We start from the raw sequence: 19,264 nt of genomic DNA on the forward strand, positions 1-19,264 counted from the left end.
AGTATCACGGAAGCCTTTTTTTTTTTTTAAGAGTTCCACCCATAATTCAAAAAGGCACAGCAGGGTTTAAATATATGGATATTGTTTTAAAGTTTATAAACAGGTTATAATTAATGACAGCATGGCTATCTTGTCCTACTCCCAGTGAACTGCCTTTGAAACAATGCTTTTGGGACAGCCACCACCATCGCCATTTTTCTTTTTAATAGGCGGGAAATAAGAATATTTTTGCCTAGGTGCTGTCATTCGAATGCCTTATTTGAAAAGGACTTTCAGTTCAACATCTATTCTGACCATACAACATTTTAAACAAAATTCCAAGACCACATCTAATTAAACTTTTTCATAAAAGCCTCAATTCCAGGAAAATATTCAAGACTAATAATCCCATGACAAATTGTATGTGCAGCACTGAAGACCGATCCAGAGGCCATAGTGAGTGTGATGAATGACATCATGGATGCTCAGATTCCAGTGACACTCAGAGGCTTTCTTCTCCAGCTTTCTATGCAAGATGATGGAAGAAATGGAGGAGCAGTCACGTAGAAAGCAAAGAAAGCCTACTTCTAAGGAAACAACCATGGTCCTCAAAGCTGCAAACCACCAGGTCCTGGCCTCCTTTGAAGAGGATTTTCCAGACTGACTGTGCCCCTGCTGAGGCTGTATCCTGTACCCCTCATTTCTTTGTGTAGCCTCGACTCTAAAACCCCATGAACTGATATAATCTCTGTGTGTTTCCTAGTATACCGAATGGTTAGTATGCTTCCATTTGCTTGGACCCAAAGTATATTCACTTAAAAAAGCAAACTCTCCATTACTTTATAATTACAGATCCATCAGCTTACCAGACATATTTTCTAAAATAAATACCAATGTCCCTCTGGACAATATGAATTCTTGGGCCTACAAAAGGAGCAGAGAGAGTTTGGAAATAGTCATGCCTTACTGACCACTCAGAGTCTGTTTCACTTTGTGGAGAAATCTGTCAAGAATAACATAAAATTCTTCCCTTCTTTCTCCTTCCTTCCCTTTCTTCCCTCCCTTGCTCCCTCTATTGACTTTTTTGACTCTGAGAGCTGGTTATGGTGTAAGGTGCATAAGCTTCATATAGATCCTTAATAATCCCCTTGAAAAATCAAGATTGGTAGAAATGAATGTTTACTGGATCTGAAAATAGTTTTCAGAGAGTCAAAATAGGTATGTGTTCTGTAATTCATCTTCTTTTTTAACTTGTACACTAAAGTCTCACTATCATTTTTGGTAAAAATGCAATTACAAGTCACGGATGTAACCCCGATTGTTTTATTGTTAGTAACTGAGAAAAAGAATGGCTTCAAATTAAATCTCTGTAATATTAAATTGCCAAGGGTGTGTGTGTGTGTTGTGTGTGAGGTGGAGGGAGTAATTCTTTCCCGGCATTTAAGTGGTTTATAGCTCACAACTCTAGAGAGCAGCTAACCCAATTCCATACATCTTGAAACCAGTTCATCCTGGGGTCAGGACCCCAAAGTTAAGTTGCCCAGGTAAACATTCCTTAGTAATTCTTTTTTTTTTTTTTTTTTTTTTTTTGGTTTGTCTTACATTAAATACAAGGTGTGTGAAGTTATTCGGAATAGAACTGAATGTCATCAAGATAAAATAGGAGTTCAGGAACTGGCAGAACATAAAAAGTATAAGCATAATATAGACTTTGAGCAGGTAGTTATGGAGGTTAATTAGAGAAAGTTAGGGGCAATCAGAGGAAGGGTTGCAGACTTCCATTTACTCAAATCAGATCAAGTAATTCTGTAAAGTTCTAACATCCACCAAGGAGACTGAAGTTTTAAAGCCAGCTCCTTCTGAAGGGCACTTGGAGACCCTGACAGTTAACAGCTATGACAAGCAGGCCATGTGCAGCCTGGACAAGCATGTCCATGTGCAGCTTAGGCCAACCACCCTAGACATATCCTGCTTCCAGACCCTGAGTTACGGTCTAAACCTCTAATCCATAACCGATAGCCCATATGAGATGGTAACTGTGTAACCTTAACTTGTGACAGGGTTTCTGGACATGCTAACCACAGAATATGGTAACTTGGCACAGCAAATATTTTAAGGTAAAGGAATCTGACAAATGGTAGGTACTCTGACTTCCCCCACTGCTCCTGAAGCAGGTCATAAGACCCTTACATGAGAGGTGCCCTCCCTATATACCTGGAGGAAAGGAACATCTTTATCTCTGTAGATGGAGGGACACTTAGAGAAATCTGAAGGAATGAATGAACGAATAGGCCTTGCTAAGCTCCCCACTGTTTACTACTGTTAGTTCATACCCTTATGTTCTATCATATTTTCCAAGCCTTTTCAGTCTTAAACTAATCTAGCATTAAAATGCTCAGGCTTAACTGCTTCTCTGAGTCTTCATTTCCTTATAAAGTTTCCTGCATCACACAAAACTTACATTAAATAAATCTGTATGCTTTTCTCTTGTTAATCTATCTTCTGTCAATTTCATTTACAGGACTCCAACCAAAGAACCCAAGAGGGTAGAAGGAAAAACGGTTATTTTTTTTTCCTCCTCTACATTCATATGAGATGGAGAAACTGTTCCTTTAATGAGTTCCCTCCATATTGAGAAGGTTTTTTTTTTAAAATTTTTAAAAATGTTTATTTATTTTTGAGAGAGAGAGGATGAGAGAGAAACAGAGACAGAGAGAGAGAGAGAGGCAGAGACAGACACACAGAATTCGAAGCAGGGTCCAGACTCTGAGCTGTCAACACAGAGCCCAACACGGGGCTTGAACCCACAAACCGTGAGATCATGACCTGAGCGGAAGTTGAACGCTTAACCGACTGAGCCACCCACGCGCCCTGGGAAGATTTAAAATGAAACATCAAGAAGATTATGTAAAATAAAATTGATATTATCAAAATAAAAATGTTAGGTTTAGGAATAATAAATATATTGCCGAGGATTTAAGACAATTTGTATTATTAGAAATCTGAGAGAGAAGTTTGTCTGTTGATTCTATCTTAATATGATTAATTGTTTAAGAAGTAAAATAACCAAATTGATAAGAGCACTGGATGTTTACAGTCACTATGTTACCATTTTAATCTACTAGATTTTTGAGTTTTTTCAAGTGGAAAAGCGTTGACATGTTAGGAATGTAAAAGTTTGTCAAGTTTCAAGCGCTGGCAAGTACTTAAAAAGAAAACTGAATAAATTACATTTATAAACGCAGTTTTCTAAAATCAGGACAGGCAATTATGGGGGGAACAAGTCTGTGCTACTGAGTCTAAGCTAACATTATTCAGAGGTCTCCATAAAAGTGACTGCTTTTATTTTTTTTACAAAATTTTACTAGGTGTATAAATAAAACAAAAAGATTTGTAAGTTGAACTGAAACTGAAAAAAAAGTAAGTTGTAAAAACTGGAGACTTTAATAAGTTACTTTTAATTTATAACTCAAATAATCCCCTTTTTAAGAATGAAGCAACCTCTGGTCATGAAAAATATCAAGTGAAGGAGAGAATCTGCAGAAGTTATACTGTCAAAATTAAGCACTCTGTAGGAGCTTTACTGAGTTTTCATCACCATTGTTCATGATTTAAACATTTGCTTTAAAACGTGCCGGGCTTGGGGCGCCTGGGTGGCTCAGTCACTTACACGTACGATTTCGGCTCAGGTCATGATCTCATGGGTCACCAGTTTGAGCTCCACATTGGGCTCTGTGCAGACAGCTCAGAGCCTAGAGCCTGTTTTGCATTCTGTATCTCCCTCTCTCTGCCCCTCCCCTGCTATCTATCTCCCTCTCTCTCTCTCTCTCAGAAATAATGAATAAACTTTAAAAATAAATTAAATAAAATTACTTAAAAAAAAAACCAACAACCTGCCAGGCTCAAATTATTTTGCTATTTTCTAATGGCCATTCTCTTCTGGCCACTTACAATAGCAGTTTTGTTTCCTATTTTTTAAAATAATTTTTGAAAAATGTTTATTTATTTACTTTAAGACAGAGAAAGCAGGTATGTGAGCAGGGGAGGGGCAGAAAGACACAGAGAAAATCCCAAGGAGCTCTGCGCTGATAGCCCCAATGAGGGGCTCGATCTCATGAACTGTGAGGTCATGACCTGAGCCGAAATCGCAAGTTGGACACCTAACTCACCAAGCTACGCAGGCGCCCCTTTTAAAAGCATACTTTTAATATATTTTTTAAAGAGAAATGTTGGCTCTTCTGTGGGGTGTCTCTGTTAGGCAGAGGCGAGGTGCTGTTCTCTTCAGGCACATTTGCTCGTCTTGCTCATCAACACTTCTGAAAGGGACTGTTTCCATTCCAGCTCAAGAGCAGAGGCTGTGTGCCCTTGCTCAGCAACAGGGCAGAGCTGCCCTCCAGGCACATGTCACTGGAATGTTCTCAAACTCACTGTAATGCCTTGATTTACCTAAAGGTTCCTTGAGAGAAATATCTATGAAGGGTTGTCTGAATTATAATCCCCAGTCCACTCATTCTTCAAGATATCACTAAAATTAACAATGGATGAACAAGATGGCCAGCAAAATACATACAGAGAATACTTTGTTTTACATTCCTCTGATCAGAATGGTTTTAAATAATAATACTAGTAATGATAACTGTTGACATTTATTAAGGACTTAAAACGTGCTTAAATGTGACTCTCAATCCTCCTGATGACCTGAAGAAGTATGAATATTTCCATCTTACAGACCAGGAAACGGACAGACAGGTTAAGGAACTTGCCCAAGACGTTAAGTGGCAGCTATGACTGAATCCAGGCTCTTTACTCTGACATCATGCTCTTTGCTTTTACTGAAAGCCACTGTTATACTTACTATGCAGTTGTTGTTGAAGATTTTATATTTTAAGTACCAACCTTACTTTTTGCTTTACCTTTTTGTCCCCCTATCCAATTTGCCTTTAAAATAAATTATGTTATTGTATCTTTTGTACCTCTGTGTATAAACAAATTATATTTGGAACACAGAGGAACAGGTATAGATTTAAAAAAGAATAGACAAGAAGGAGTACACATATTGTGATGAGTGCTGAGTAATGTATAGAACTGGAGTTGAATCATTACACTGTACCTAAAACTAATATGATACTGTATGTTGATTATACTTCAATTAAAAAAATAAAAGAAGAATAAACAAACATGAAAACATGCTAATTTATAGATCAATGAAATGACAAGTTAGAACTCAAAAAGAAGATGTTTTACATAGAATCATACAGATCGACACTATCCAACAGAAATATGAAGTACATATATAAATCAAACTTTTCTGGGAGTCATATAAGGAAAAGGTACAATTAATTTTATTTTATTTAACCCAAAATATTATTATTTCAATATGTAATTGGTATTATAACATTTTAATAAGATATTTCACACTTTTTTTTTCATCCTAAGTCTTTGAAATCCTGCATGCATTTTCTCCTACAATACATTTCAGTATAGACTAGCTACATTTCTAGTGCTCAAAAGCCACATCTGACTGGAGGCTAGCATATTGGACAGCATAGACAGAGATGGATGGGGATCAGAGACTACGGAGTTTGAATCCGCCTAATTATTTTTTGGTGGGAAATGAAGCTCCAAGAAATTCAGAGCCTTGCAAAGCAAGGATGAATGCTTGGATTCCGGCACCATGATTTCCCACAGTTCATACTTTTAAGATGACTGCAAATTCACTTCCACAAAGGAGTGCCATCTCCCTTCCTTGTCATTTTCCCACATGTCTAGCCTTGTTCTAAGATACACGTAATTGCTCACAGGGCTTCCCATCGTCCCATTCAGCAACTCAACTGGGAGCTTCTTCCACAGAGCTCCAAAGCAGGCACCTCCACTGACATCAGTGGCTACTTACACTAGAATTAGGATAGTATTTTATTTTACTCTTTGGTCTGAACAAGCTCTGACAACTACATGCTTCCTGCTTTTGTTATCTGCTATGCTGCCTATTTAAATCCACATTCACTGAGGACATATTGGAAAAGGATAGAACCAAGCCATATTTTTGGAAGGGCTTATTTATTATTATAATTCCTTAACCTTATCTATTTGTTTCATGTTGCTCATGTATTTGAGTCATTATGCCTCCACAAGGAATACAATAAAGTAAACTCTTAACTCCTGAAGAAGGGAAAAACCGAGACCAAGACGGAACTTAGCAAACTGTCTTGCCTCTTTAGAGTCCGACAGCCTCAGGCTATAACTGATTGAATGACCTCATCAGATTTTTACAGACTAATAATGAAAAGCCTAAGAGATAAGATTATAAACTCAATCCATGAATCATTCCCTCATTTTTCTGAGAATGCTGCATAGAGGTGATGAGTTTATTCCCAGTCCTCCATAGCTGGAAGGGGACCCTACAGCTCACGGTGCTTATCAGCCACCTACCTGCAGGGGCCCCATGAAACCAACTCAATGCATTAAGCTCCTACAGGGCAGTAACTCTGCTTCCTGCCATATGTTTTAAAAGGTTCTGGGCCCATCATCAATCTCTATAGGAGAACACAGACTGTCATTAGATTTGATTAGCGTTAACCAATTACTGTGACAGCTCAAAAAGTCATTTATGTGACACAGAAAAAGTCCCTCTTCTTCCCTTGTTCTTTCAGGATTTCAACTCTATGAATTCCTGTCAGTCTTGTCAAAACTTTACTATAATTACAGATAATTGTACATTTATGATTCTAATTGAAAATGATTTTGTAGCATTGGTATGTGTGTAAATACTTGTGACCACTGAAGCAGAAAGACTCCAGAGTTAATATTTTAAAAACAGAGCTGGCTGGCTGTTGGTGCAAACGCTGGCATTAGCTGTAGGCATAGCCCACCCTTGACTCCCTGGGGTTTGCCTAGAGAAAGGTGAGCACTCACCAACAGAACCAAGATTTGCTTGCTGTTCACTCTGTACAAGGGGGTGATACCCGCTGGCCACTAGGATGAAATTGAGTCACACCTTCTCCCCACTACTGGATGCCTCACTTACATCCCTTTTAGGGTGGAGCCTGAAGGTGACAGGTAGTGACTGTCTCAGAAGTCCAGGCACCAAAAGGACTGCCGTGTTACCAGAGAAGTGTCCCAGCTTCTTTCCCGTTGTGTATCTTGGCATCTCTCTCTCCCTGAAATAGTTTCATTATTTATTGTCTTTTTTTTTTTTAATCCTGAGTATATAGTTTTCTAAACTTAATTTTAAGGCACATAGTAGACTATTTTATATTTCTTACTCTGAAACCACATGAAGTTAAATTGCTTTTCTGTTGTATCATTGACTTATTTTTCCTGAGACTGGTGTCCTCAATGTAAACAGAGCTTTTTATCCTTTCTCCAGTGCACAACGTTAAAAACAAACAAACAAAACAACAATGGACTAACACAATTAATTTGGGAATTCTCTCTTCTCATCCCCCACCCTACTGTCCCAGAATCCCAGGAAGAAGTTGTACGCCAGGAAAAAGCAAAAAAAAAAAAAAAGAAAGAGTGGAGGACAACCTATAAAACAGGAAAGTGGTCCCCAAGTGATTTTACGATTTTTTATTGTTAGCATTCTGTTTCCTACTTAGTCTATATTAATGAGATGATCCCCAAATTTCATAAAGAAATTTACACATCATTAGATACATAAATAACTGGAGGTGAGGCGTTGTGTTGGAAAGACATCTCGACAGGAAGCACAAGTCCTGTTGCATTAATTGCCCATTGCATAATTGTGGGCAAATCAATTAAATTCTATGAAGGTGAAGTTCTTAATACAGTATGGTATTATTTATTATCTGCCCTCCCAATCTTTTTATAAGGACCAAATAAAGTGATAAATGTAAAACTGCTTTGTAACTTGCAAATAATAATTATAGAAAATTGTTATCTTTATTATTAGCTTTAAATACCTATGTACCAGGTACCATTTTATTTATTTTTTAATTTTTTTAATGTTTATTTTTGAGAGAGACAGACAGAGTGTGAGTGGGAGAGGGGCAGAGAGAGAGGGAGACACAGAATCCAAAGCAGGCTCCAGGCTCTGAGCTGCCAGCACAGAGCCCGACACGGGGCTTGAACCCACGAACTGTGAGATCATGACCTGAGCCGAAGTTGGATGCTCAACCTACTGTGCCACCCAGGTGCCCCCCCACTTTTTTTTAATGTTTATTTTTGAGAGAGACAGAGTGCAAGTAGGAGAGGGGCGGAGAGAGTTTAACATTTTTTTTAAAATTTTTTAATGTTTATTTATTTTTGAGAAAGGGAGAGACAGAGCACAAGCAGCGGAGGGGCAGAGAGAGAGGGAGACAGTATCAGAAGCAGGCTCCAGGCTCTGAGCTGTCAGCACAGAGCCCCATGCAGGGCTCGAACCCATGAACCGTGAGATCATGACCTGAACCGAAGTCGGGCTCTCAACCGACTGAGCCACCCAGGCGCCCCTTAAATTTTTTTTTAATGTTTATTTTTGAGAGAGACAGTGCGAGCAGGAGGGGGACAGAGAGAGAGGCATTTTAAATGCTTTGTATGAAAACTCATTTAATCCTTACACTACAGTAATTAGGTAGCTACTGTTATTTACCCTTACTTCACATGAGGAAGTGGAAGCAAACGGGTTAAATAACTTGTCCAAGATTTTAAAGGTGATAACTCAGAAAGCTCTTATCCAAACCCAGGCAGTCAAGCTCCATGCTTTATTGTCTCCTGATACAAATCTGAAGTTAAAAGTTGACAGCATGCAGTATAAAGCTTACTGCTCTACAGGGAAGTCTTTATTGAACAATAAGCAGAGTTGGTAGGGCCTGAAAAAAAATCAACTAAACAGCTAAGTCCAGCAAGAGACGAGGGTCTTTCTTTCATGCATGGGGACAGAACAGTCTTGAAAGCCAACAAGGTTCTTAAATGTAAAATTACCCTTTCAGACTTAACAAAAACAGGACGCTAGTACTGTGGGTAGCCAGGCAAAAAAACCTGAAATGTGCCCAGTTGACGTATCACATTGATGCTGTATTTAGATAAACATTTACTGAAACTGCACATGTGACTGTAATTCTGCAACTAAGCCAGTGGATATTCCCAAAGCCAGTGTAGGCTATAACTGGGGCAAGACAAAAACAAGCTGATTGTACAATTTCTCTTTCATCTCACTTCTTGGTAGATTGCCTCAGCTCATGGATACTGACCACTGATTTTGGTGAACAATGGGAGGGGGCCAGAAAGTGTAGATCACCCACCCATACCTGCTACCTGGAGAAAATCTATTGGCTTCTTTTTCTTTCCATTTCTTTCCCTTGTTGGAATTCCTTCGCAAAGGTGCCCTATAACGACAGCACAAAGTCAGAAAGGGGAAACTGACATTTTTCTCTTTTAGTCCTTCCTTCACAGAGGGTTTATGTGTTACATCATGAAATGCTTACCCCAGATCCACAAACTTGCGCTTAATTTTTCCTCCTTGCACCACCAGTGAACTGGATGCCCTTAGTGATTTGGGATCTTTGGCACCATCTAGGATACACACACATGTGAACAAGACCAATTATTATTATTTTTTTAGGGTATGAGTCAAAAGTCAGTGCATCTCGGAATCTAAGGAGTTTACCCCAATTCCAAAGTATAAAAGAAAATAATGTATGCCCTTTTTTTTTTTTTTAAGCCAGAGGCAATACAGCTATGTTGAGGAACATTCAGTTAAGCCAGGAGAGGTCCTGCTGGACAGAAGCCCAACACTCATCACAAAGAGTTTTGGCTTCAGATATATTGGAATGAACAAAGTAAGCAAGAATAAACACTATCAAATAATTCTTTTTTTAAAGTTTATTTATTTTCAGAGAGAGAGAGAGCATGCAAGTGGGGGAGAGGCAGAAAGAAAGGAAGGGAGAGAATCCCAAGCAAGCCCTGTGCTGTCAGCACAGAGCCCAACATGGGGCTTGATCTCACGAACCTCGAGATCATGACCTAAACTGAAATCAAGAGTCAGACGCTTAACCAACTGAGCCACCCAGGCACCCGTAATTCTTTACATTCAAAGAAGGGGACTGACATGACTTTCCTTTTGTTCCTTCTCTGGCTTCAACTCTGTTTCAAATGTCCAGGCTCTGGGGGCACTTGGGTGGCTCAGTTGGTTAAGTGTTGACTCTTGATTTCAGCTTAGGTCATGATCTCACAGTTCATGAGATAGAATCTCATGTTGGGCTCCATGCTGACAGTACAGAGCCTGCTTGGGATTCTCTCTCTCCCTCTGTCTCTATCCACCCCACCTCATGCACAAGGGCGCACATGAGCACCCCCCCCCCTCTCAAAATAAATAAATAAATACACTTTAAAAAGAAATAATGCCTGGGCTCTGTGCTTCATACCTTTCCTGCCTTTGGGTTTCGGTGCCTTCTGACAGGAACCCAGAACACTTCCCCCATTTCTCCCAAGTCCAGTACAGAAAGTCAGGCCTGAGAGTCTGGGAGATTCAGGGAGAAAGTGAGAGTCAAAGCCTTCCTTTCTGGTCTCTCCCTTGCTAATGGCCTGTGGCCAGTTCTGGAACTGAGGAGGGCAGATCATGGGGGAGACTTTTTAAGCTGGGGCTCAGCTATAAAACATTTATATCTTTGAAAGGCTTCTCTTAGAAGCTGGGTTGGAGCACTTGGCTGGCCTCCTATGATGAGGAAGATGCCAAAATTTCCTCAGTGTTTGAAGCTGAATGATCTTTGCCTCTTTGAGTTATGCTGGCTCTCAAGGGCAGCAGCTGCTGGGGGATGGGAATACTCAAAATGATGCCAAAAACCAATCAGAGGAGAGGCTTTGAGAATGGCGTTCAATGTCAAATGTAAGAGCTAGATTCCATGGGTGGCATTTATTCCTCCTTAAACATAGTAGATAATTCATAAGGTTCTATCTGGAACTATTTAGCAAAGGCTGTTGTTCAGTGTTAAGTTTTAGCACATCCAGTCATCTGAGATGACTAACAAAGGGTGTTTTAAATTTGATGCATATTGGTGTGTGAAACTACTCTTTCCTAATTGTCTGTTGGTGTCTGTCTCTATCTTTGTAAAATTAAAAATATTCCAGCAATTTTCTGGTATGGAGTATAGACAGAAAAGTGCTCCTACAGAAGTGTTTAATTAACCTTGCTAATTAATTTTGCTTATAGTTGTATTTCAGGAGAAATTTCTAAACACACACACAAAACATGAAGTGAACACACAGTTTTTATTTAGGAGTCTACACTCAAAGCTCTTAAAGAAGCACAAGATGTTTACAAACTCTCAAGATTTTTAGCAATGAGCTCTTCATATTTTTAATGATCCTTAGATTACAATAATTCCTTGGAATGTACTTAATGGAACAGAAGAGTCAGAGATATGTCCACATCAAAATCCACTTCTTGTCTCAAATATTTATTATGAATATTTGCATCATCACCCAGGGTAACGGGATTAAATAGCCACAGATGTGAGATATACACATAAAGAAACTCCACGGTCATGGCACAAATACCTTCTGAGGTGATTTTGTTAATGGACATAGAATTTTTAAAAAGTAGGATTTCGATTTTCTTAATAGAAGCCAAAAAAAAAAAAAAAGTGCCAGATTCCTTCAGATCAATCCTAAGGCGACTCTTAATGGCTAGGACTGTGCAAAGTTTAAAAGGAGACTGCCTAATTATTTTCTGAATTAGAGGTAGCTGGGAGATGTTTTAACGAGTAGTGAGAGGACCAGATGAGACGATGTACATGGAAACACTCCGTAACCTATTAGTGTTGCGGTTACTTGGGCATCTTGGGACTAAAAGCCTGATTCTGCCCATTACAGAGCCTGCTGCTAGGCAACCTCATGTCATTATCTCACACATTTGCCAAACTGTGTTCCAAGGAACACTTAAATGAAGGCTTTCACAAGGCCGAAGAGGCAAGATTAAGTAATAATGCACTTCCTTGTTTTAAATCAATCAAATACATCTTTAATGCATATTAGGATTTCCAGTCTACATAAAAACCAACACTGGATTGGCTGGATTTCAGGAAAAGAAAAAAAAAAGCAATTTTGTTTTTGTTTATTGATTCAGGTTTAAGTAAAATTTCCATCAGGCTTTTTGAAATCTCTCCAATACTACCTTCAAGAGCAATCGGAAGTCTGAGCCCTCAGGTTGGGCACGGCAGCTTTACACTTTGGCAATCTGGCCTTCATTCTTAAAGGTAGTAAATGATCTCCCCATGGCTACATGCTAAGGCCTTTCTTTCTTGTCTTGTGCTGCATTCTCCTTCCTCTCACTGCAGTCAGAGTTCTGACTCCCTCTTCCTTTCCTCTGGGGACTCCCAAAGCTGCTCCTCCAGACCAGCTTCTCTCCTGACCTTCTTTATTAAAAAAAAAAAAAAAAAAAGAGTTCATTATCTTCCTCCCATAATATTTCTGATTCCTTATTTTCTATTGATGACAGGGCCATATTTTCGGAGGCTAGAAACCCTGTGATCAGTTTTGTCCTCCTCACTTTCTTCCCCTGTGTCTGGGCAACTTACACTTCAGGGGTTCTTGCATGGCCCTTTTCTGCCATTGTCTATTGTTCCTCTTTAGAGGTTATCCCTCCCAGGGTCTCCTGACTCATCTTGCCCACACCTAATGTCTTTTCCTTTTTATCCCTCTGTTCAAACATCTGTGGTTGCCTAGTAATATAGAGACGTATCTACAGCACTTAAATCCTACAGCTAATGATTTAACCTTCCTGTTCAATTTAATTGCAATCATCTACACTGCATAAACAAACTGCTTCAGGCAGGCTGGGGCAGCCCCATTCCTTTCAAGCCATCTCCTGTGTGCCTGTCTCTGTTAATGCCACTGCCCTGCCTTATCTGCCTTCCTTTCCCGTCCTTCCCCTCACCCCACCCAAATAGTTCAATGCTCACTCTAATTGTACATTCCTTGTCACGTCTTATTTACCAATCTCAGCTAGATGTAACCTGGCCCCTCCTCTCACCAATGATAAAATTTATAATTTCTACATGTATAAGAGCCTAATGCATTATATCAATAATAAATGAATCCTGTAAAGATTTTGCAAAGCCAGGTTCTACTTGCCAGGACATTAATTCAGTCAACTTTTTTTTTAAGTTTATTTAATTAATTTTTTTTTTTTTTGGGTGGGGGGAGGAGGGACGGATAGAGAGAGAGAATCCTAAGCAGGCTCTGCACTGTCAGTGTGGAGCCCCCGAACCATGGGATCATGACCTGAGCCAAAATCAAGAGTTGGACACCTCACATACTGAACCACCCAGGCACCCCAATTCAGCAAATGTTTTTGAAGGCATGTTCTGTGTCAGGCAATATGCTAACAGGCCTATATACACTTTGAATAATAACCTCTAGAAATCACAAGTAGAAAACTGATAGTGCTTAATTTATTCTTTTTAACCTTATCTGAACAAAAGCCCATTGTTATGGAAGTTTAGAGACCAAAATGTTATTATTAGGCTACTCAAAGAATGAGCATGAGGAAAATATTTTCATGCTTTCTACTGTCATATAACTTGTTTTACAAATCTCTGCAAATAATCTTATACTTCCTCTTGCTTTAACTGAAGTGGGGATAGATGTTTATCATTTATCTAGTTACAATGGGGACTCTCTATACCCTATTTTCCACTGAGGTCCCTCAAATACAACAAAGTGAAGATTTGTGAATGTGGTGTTGACATAATTTAGAAAACATCCAACTTCAATTAGTTGTTCAATAATTCCAGCACGTTGTTAGCCTTGAAACTGTAGTGAAATACAGCTGCAACTTAATTATTACCTTGCAGTAAATTAATAGACCAAACATAACAGCATATTACTTAAAAAAAAATCTAGCTAAATGGCAACCAGAGACTAAGATATTTTCAGAGTTTATACAGCAATGATGAGTAGAAGCACATAAAGGCCCAGACCAGGGGTCTAGCTTTTTCTGTAAAGGGCCAGATAGCAAAAATTTTAGGTTTTGGGCTATACAGTATTTGGCACAAATGCTCAACTCTGCTTATTGTAGCATCAGAGTAGACAGTATATAGCCAAATGAGTATGGCTGTGTTCCAACAAGACTTTATTTATAAAAACAGGTAGGGACCAGATTTGGTTTGATAACCTGCATTGGTTATCTGGAGAGGCATGCCTGTTAATTTATTCAAGAAACTTATGAAGCATCAATTATATGCCACAATCTTTGATGGGGGCCAAGAACACAAAGATGAAAAATGAATGAGAAAACTGGCTCATCCTTGACAACTAGGTTACTTATCATACACAAAGTGATAGAAGCACAGGTAACAGTGTGAAAATTTCTGTGGGATCAGAGAGAAGTGAATAATTCACTGTGCCCGGAAATGGGGAGAGTATACTAAGAGTCCACTAAAGGAGGTGAGATTTAATCTGGGTTTGAAGAAGAACACAATTTCCCAGGATTAGAGAGTTATGTAAGAATGTAGACCTGAGGTCTTGCCGAACCTCATTCTAGTTCTTTTTCTGATGAGCCAATGAGTTGTAAGAACCTCACATGTGAACACACACACACACACACACACACACACACACACACACACACGGAGGGAAATTGGGTTAAACATACCTAACCTCTGTTGAGTTCAGCTCTAAATAGATTAGTCTTATATTGCAAGGGACTTAAGAATTTTACAGAATGTTATTCCTCAAATTGGATTTTGAGGACAACAAAGGTAGATCCCACTCTGATAATCCACATTGTATCAGCCCCTGCAATGTCATAACATTTTAATGATACTGAGGTCCGTTTCTTGGGAAGTGGGGAGGGAGAGTCCTGGAGGGACACAAAAATGCTTAAGTAACAGTGGCACTGCGGGGAAATAGGCCATTCATCAGTCAGCCTAGTCTAATGAGCATATTCCGTATACACATCCAGTTAACTTTACTCTCATTTTATGCTCACTGAGCAACTTTCTGATTTATGAACCTACCAAGCAGGGGAGAGAGAACAGAACATATGAATAATGTTGGTTATTATGTCAGCTGTACCTCCCAAAGTAAATCAGAAAATTAGTATTCTGGTCTAGAAATAAGTGTTTTCTAAGCTAGAACAGCAAGAATCAGTCACTCTGAACTTGATTAAATCTGAATGTGTTATTAAGTTTCTGGACTTAGAAAGCTGAAGACTAGACCTTTGACTTTCAAGGTACCAACTGGTAATAGGCTGAGAGTCAGCTGACTGATGGTCTCTTTGACATCTTTCCAGGTATAACAGAGCCTGAGAGGGGAAGGCAGGAGAGAATAGGGCCTTCCCAGTCACTGAAGGTGACGATTGTGGGGTGTCAGAGACAGGATCTGTCATAACACAAACTAATAATAAGATCGCTATCTCTCTATCTCTATCTCTATCTCTATCTCTATCTCTATCTCTATCTCTATCTCTATCTCTATCTCGTCTGCAAACTCCTTGAGGGAAAAGATGGAATCTTGTTAATTATTGTATATTCAGCCGTTAGCACAATGCCTGACACAGAGTAGCTGCTCAATAACTATTTGTTTAATAAACACATAAATGAATGGATGAATGTCAATGAACACAGAAGGTTGGAAATTTTTTATCAGGGGAACAAAAAAATGTGACTCACCGCTTTTATCTGCTCATAGTATCTAACAGTGGTTATTGTACTAGTAACTGACTATTTATAAAATTACTACTTAATCAAAGTTCAATGAACTGCTTCTTCCTTGTTACGCAGAAGCACCTTCAGCCCAGGAAGGCTTCGGGGGAAGCCCAAGTACTTGGCCTCTGGAGAAGAAGCTACCCACCTCCCATCTTGTTTCCTGAGCTGAGAGCTTAATCCCAAAGAAGAGAGAGCAGCAGACCAGGGAGGCATTCGGGAAAGGATGGAATTCTCACATTTTAATCCTACATTACTGCTAGTGGACTGTGGAGCACAATCTAAATCCATGTTCTCCTCCTCCCATCTGAAAGGAAACATCTGCTGAGTTCAAAGAATCATAATAAGTTAGAAATAAAAGAGAGAAATAATCTAAATAATATTTAGCCACAAAAAAATTTAGGAGTCATATTTCATGTGTGAGTGATCCATACTCCCTGACTATAATGTAAGTTCTTACAGATAACCAGTGATGTCTGATAAACAGTAGACCAAAAGTATTAACCTATTGCTCCAAAATATATGCGTCTGCTGTTTTGTCTTCTTATGGTCTTCAATTACGGTCTATATGCAGTTTTCTAAAGAGATGGTATTGCCACAAGTGTGTATCTGTAAAAGTGCCATTATAATCCACAGTTTAAGTTAATTAGTGAGAGTTTTTGAAGTCTTTAATTCTTTTGAAACTAGGCCAAAATCACCATGCAAGCCCTCCACCAACTTGAGAACTACCTTTGATGATGAATTAGCAGGATCGACCTATTTTTTTTTTGCCTCTACTGGTATTTTTTTACTTTCTAGGTACTCCATTTTTTTACCCCAAAACTTCTAGAAGAGCTGTGCTTAGGACTAGTCTGTGGAAGATAATTCTAGCAATCGATAGGTTCAGGAAAGGAAACCAAGGAGGAAAATATCAGGAATAAAGCTCTGGTGCTTACCAAGAGTTATAACAGATTGAGCCTCCCAAATCAAATGTATTTCTATGTTCATGACGTATTTTTAGAAAGATTACAATTTTTGATTTGGGAGAGACAGATGAGTATGCACTTTTCAAAAACGTGGTGATGTACAATGACACCTGCAATGTATCCCACACCACAGCTGACATTGGTTGGTGGAATTCCTTAAAAGTTTTGGCAATCCGATGGGTATTTAATTTAAATGATCGTTTCTCTGATCATCTTTTTCTATAAGTCATGTGAATTTTCTCTCCAAGAAACTATTTCTTTTGCCTATTTTTGACCTTTCAAGAACTCTTCGAAGGTAACTGTGTATTAACGTCTATCAATTAACTTTCTATATGGGATCTTTTATTATGCATATTGACTACTGTAACCAAGAATATTTATAAGATAGTTGTGGAGTATAAAGAAAAACCAATTAAAAAACACCCATTTCATTTATTCCCCCCCCCCCCCACCACCTAGTTTATACTTATGAATTCTGTCCTTCAGTTCCTGGACACTCCCCACCAAGTAACTGACTTTGTCATTCCCACTTATAACCTCCACATTTTGTTAATATCTCTAAGTAATCCACTAATTTTTTTTAGCATTATAGAAATAAAATCATAGGTATTCTGTAATACCTATGGTATTAGGTCCCTTGCAATATAAGACCTTGCAATATAATACCTATGGTATTTGGTTTATCCTCTCAATGTCTTGTTCCAGAGATTCAGCCCTGGTATTATGTTTCGGTGTGGTTTATTCAAATTTTCCTTGCTGCACAGATTCATCATATGAATATACTATAGTTCATTTAACTTTTCTTACTAGTGATTATTCCAGTACTTACCAGTTTTCAGGTTTTCTCAGGTTTTGTTATCACACAGTAGGGCTGCTCTGAATACTCTTGTACATGATTCTTAGTAGGCAAGTGTAGGCTATATATACCCTGGCTGGGTCATAGGGCATGCACATTTTCAACTTCACTAGGTAAATGCCAAATGGTTTCCAAAGAGTTTGCCTCAGTTTACATTCCACCAGCACTATTTAGTCTCTGGTTGTTTCACACATTTTCCAGTATTTGGTAACATCAGACTTTTAATATTTATGGCAATCTGGTAGGTATAAAATGGTATCTCATCTGGTTTATTTCATACTTTCCTGATTACTAATACCATTGAACAACTTTCATACATATCTTGGCCTTTTGGTTTTCATTTTCTAAGAAATGCCTGTTCAGGACATTATATATTTTCTCTTGTGTTATTTCTTTCTTAGTGATTTATACAAGTTATTTATATAATCTAGATACTACTTCTACATTAGTTACACAGGCAGCAAATATCTTCTCCAATTTTGTGGGATTCTTTGTTATATCTTTGAGAAATAGAAGTTCCTAATTTTACTATCATCTGATGTTATTAATCTTTTATATATGTTTCCCCTCCCCTTTGTATATTGTTTAAGAAATCTTTCCCTACCCTTAAGTCACAAAAATATTCCATACAGACTTTTTAAAAGTTTTATGGTTTGGGGGCACCTGCATGGCTCAGTTCCCATGTGTCCGACGTCTTGATCTTGGCTCAGGTCACGATCTCATGGTTTGTGGGTTCGAACTCCATGCTGGGTGCTGCACTGACAGTGCAGATCCTGTTGGGATTCTCTGTCTCCCTCTGTCTCTGCCTCTCCCTGCTTTCTCTCTCTCAAAAATAAATCAACATTTTAAAAATCTCTTTAATAGTTTTAAAGTTTGCCATTTTCCACTTATTTTCCAGTTAAGTCTTAAATCCACCTTGAATGAATTTTTTTGCAAGGTATGAGATGAGGGGGTCTAATATAATTTTTAAAAATATGGATAACCAATAGTCCCAGAAAAACTCATTAAAAACTCTATTCTTTCTCCACTGATCCACCCTTTTTTATGCAGTTTTCATAAAATAACTTCATATATATCTGAAATGTGTATCTGTGTGTAATCTGCTTCTATGCTCTTTATTCTATTCTTGAATCTGTTTGTAAACCTCTGTACAAATAATATGCATAATGAATCCTGTGGCTTTTTAATAATTCCAGGTATCAGGTAAGCCAGGATCTTCCACTTCATTCTTCTTCAAGAGTCTCAGGTATTCTGGCCTTTTTTCCTTTCTTATAAATTTAGGATCAGCTTATCACGTTCCACAAAATGTCTACTGTTCTAAATCTTTATATCAGTATAGACAAAAATGACCTATCTTTCTGCCACTCAATTTTTTTTCAAAAGATAAAAAGTTTTTAGAGTGGATAAATGTATATCCACCATATATCCTCCAATTTCCATTTACTACACATTGCTTTATCAGATAGCCTCTAGTCATCCATTAATCCATTAATTTTCAAATGCATTTCAAGGTAAGTTGAAGACACTTCAACCTTACACACATCAAGGTACTGATTTTGTATATTTATTTTATATCTGGCCACTTAATCTTCTAGATGCATATTCATATAGTCTTTAAATAAAGATACTTTTGTTTTCTCTGTTGCAATTTTATACTGATTATTTGATGTTCTGTTCTTCCTGCAACTAGAAAATTCTCAAAAACAGACTTGAAAATCGTGATGATGGTTGGCACTCATGTCTTATTCCTAACTTTTGTGCAAATGATTTAAGATTCACTCTTTAGTGACTGATCACTGGTAAGTAACCAATCATATTCA

General features: G+C 38.3%; 1 protein-coding gene across 17 annotated transcripts in view; it reads right to left on the reverse strand.

Moving 5' to 3' along the window:
- Positions 1 to 19,264, reverse strand: part of PPP1R9A (protein phosphatase 1 regulatory subunit 9A) — a 323,631-nt gene that overhangs the window by 14,859 nt on the left and 289,508 nt on the right. For 12 of the 17 annotated variants that reach the window (XM_027071911.2, XM_053218431.1, XM_027071909.2 and 9 more), the window contains 2 exons: positions 9,405 to 9,492; positions 9,228 to 9,305 (listed from right to left, as the gene is read on the reverse strand). The exons of 4 other annotated variants lie outside the window; for them this stretch is intronic. In XM_027071911.2, coding sequence (XP_026927712.1) covers positions 9,228 to 9,305; positions 9,405 to 9,492 — 166 coding nt within the window. Of the gene's footprint in view, positions 1 to 5,136; positions 7,137 to 9,227; positions 9,306 to 9,404; positions 9,493 to 19,264 lie in introns of those variants that run through there. One more of the 17 variants, XM_053218439.1, reaches the window with a different exon arrangement.

The sequence above is a fragment of the Acinonyx jubatus genome, chromosome A2, assembly GCF_027475565.1.
Source record: "Acinonyx jubatus isolate Ajub_Pintada_27869175 chromosome A2, VMU_Ajub_asm_v1.0, whole genome shotgun sequence".
NCBI classification, from domain to species: Eukaryota; Metazoa; Chordata; class Mammalia; order Carnivora; family Felidae; genus Acinonyx; species Acinonyx jubatus.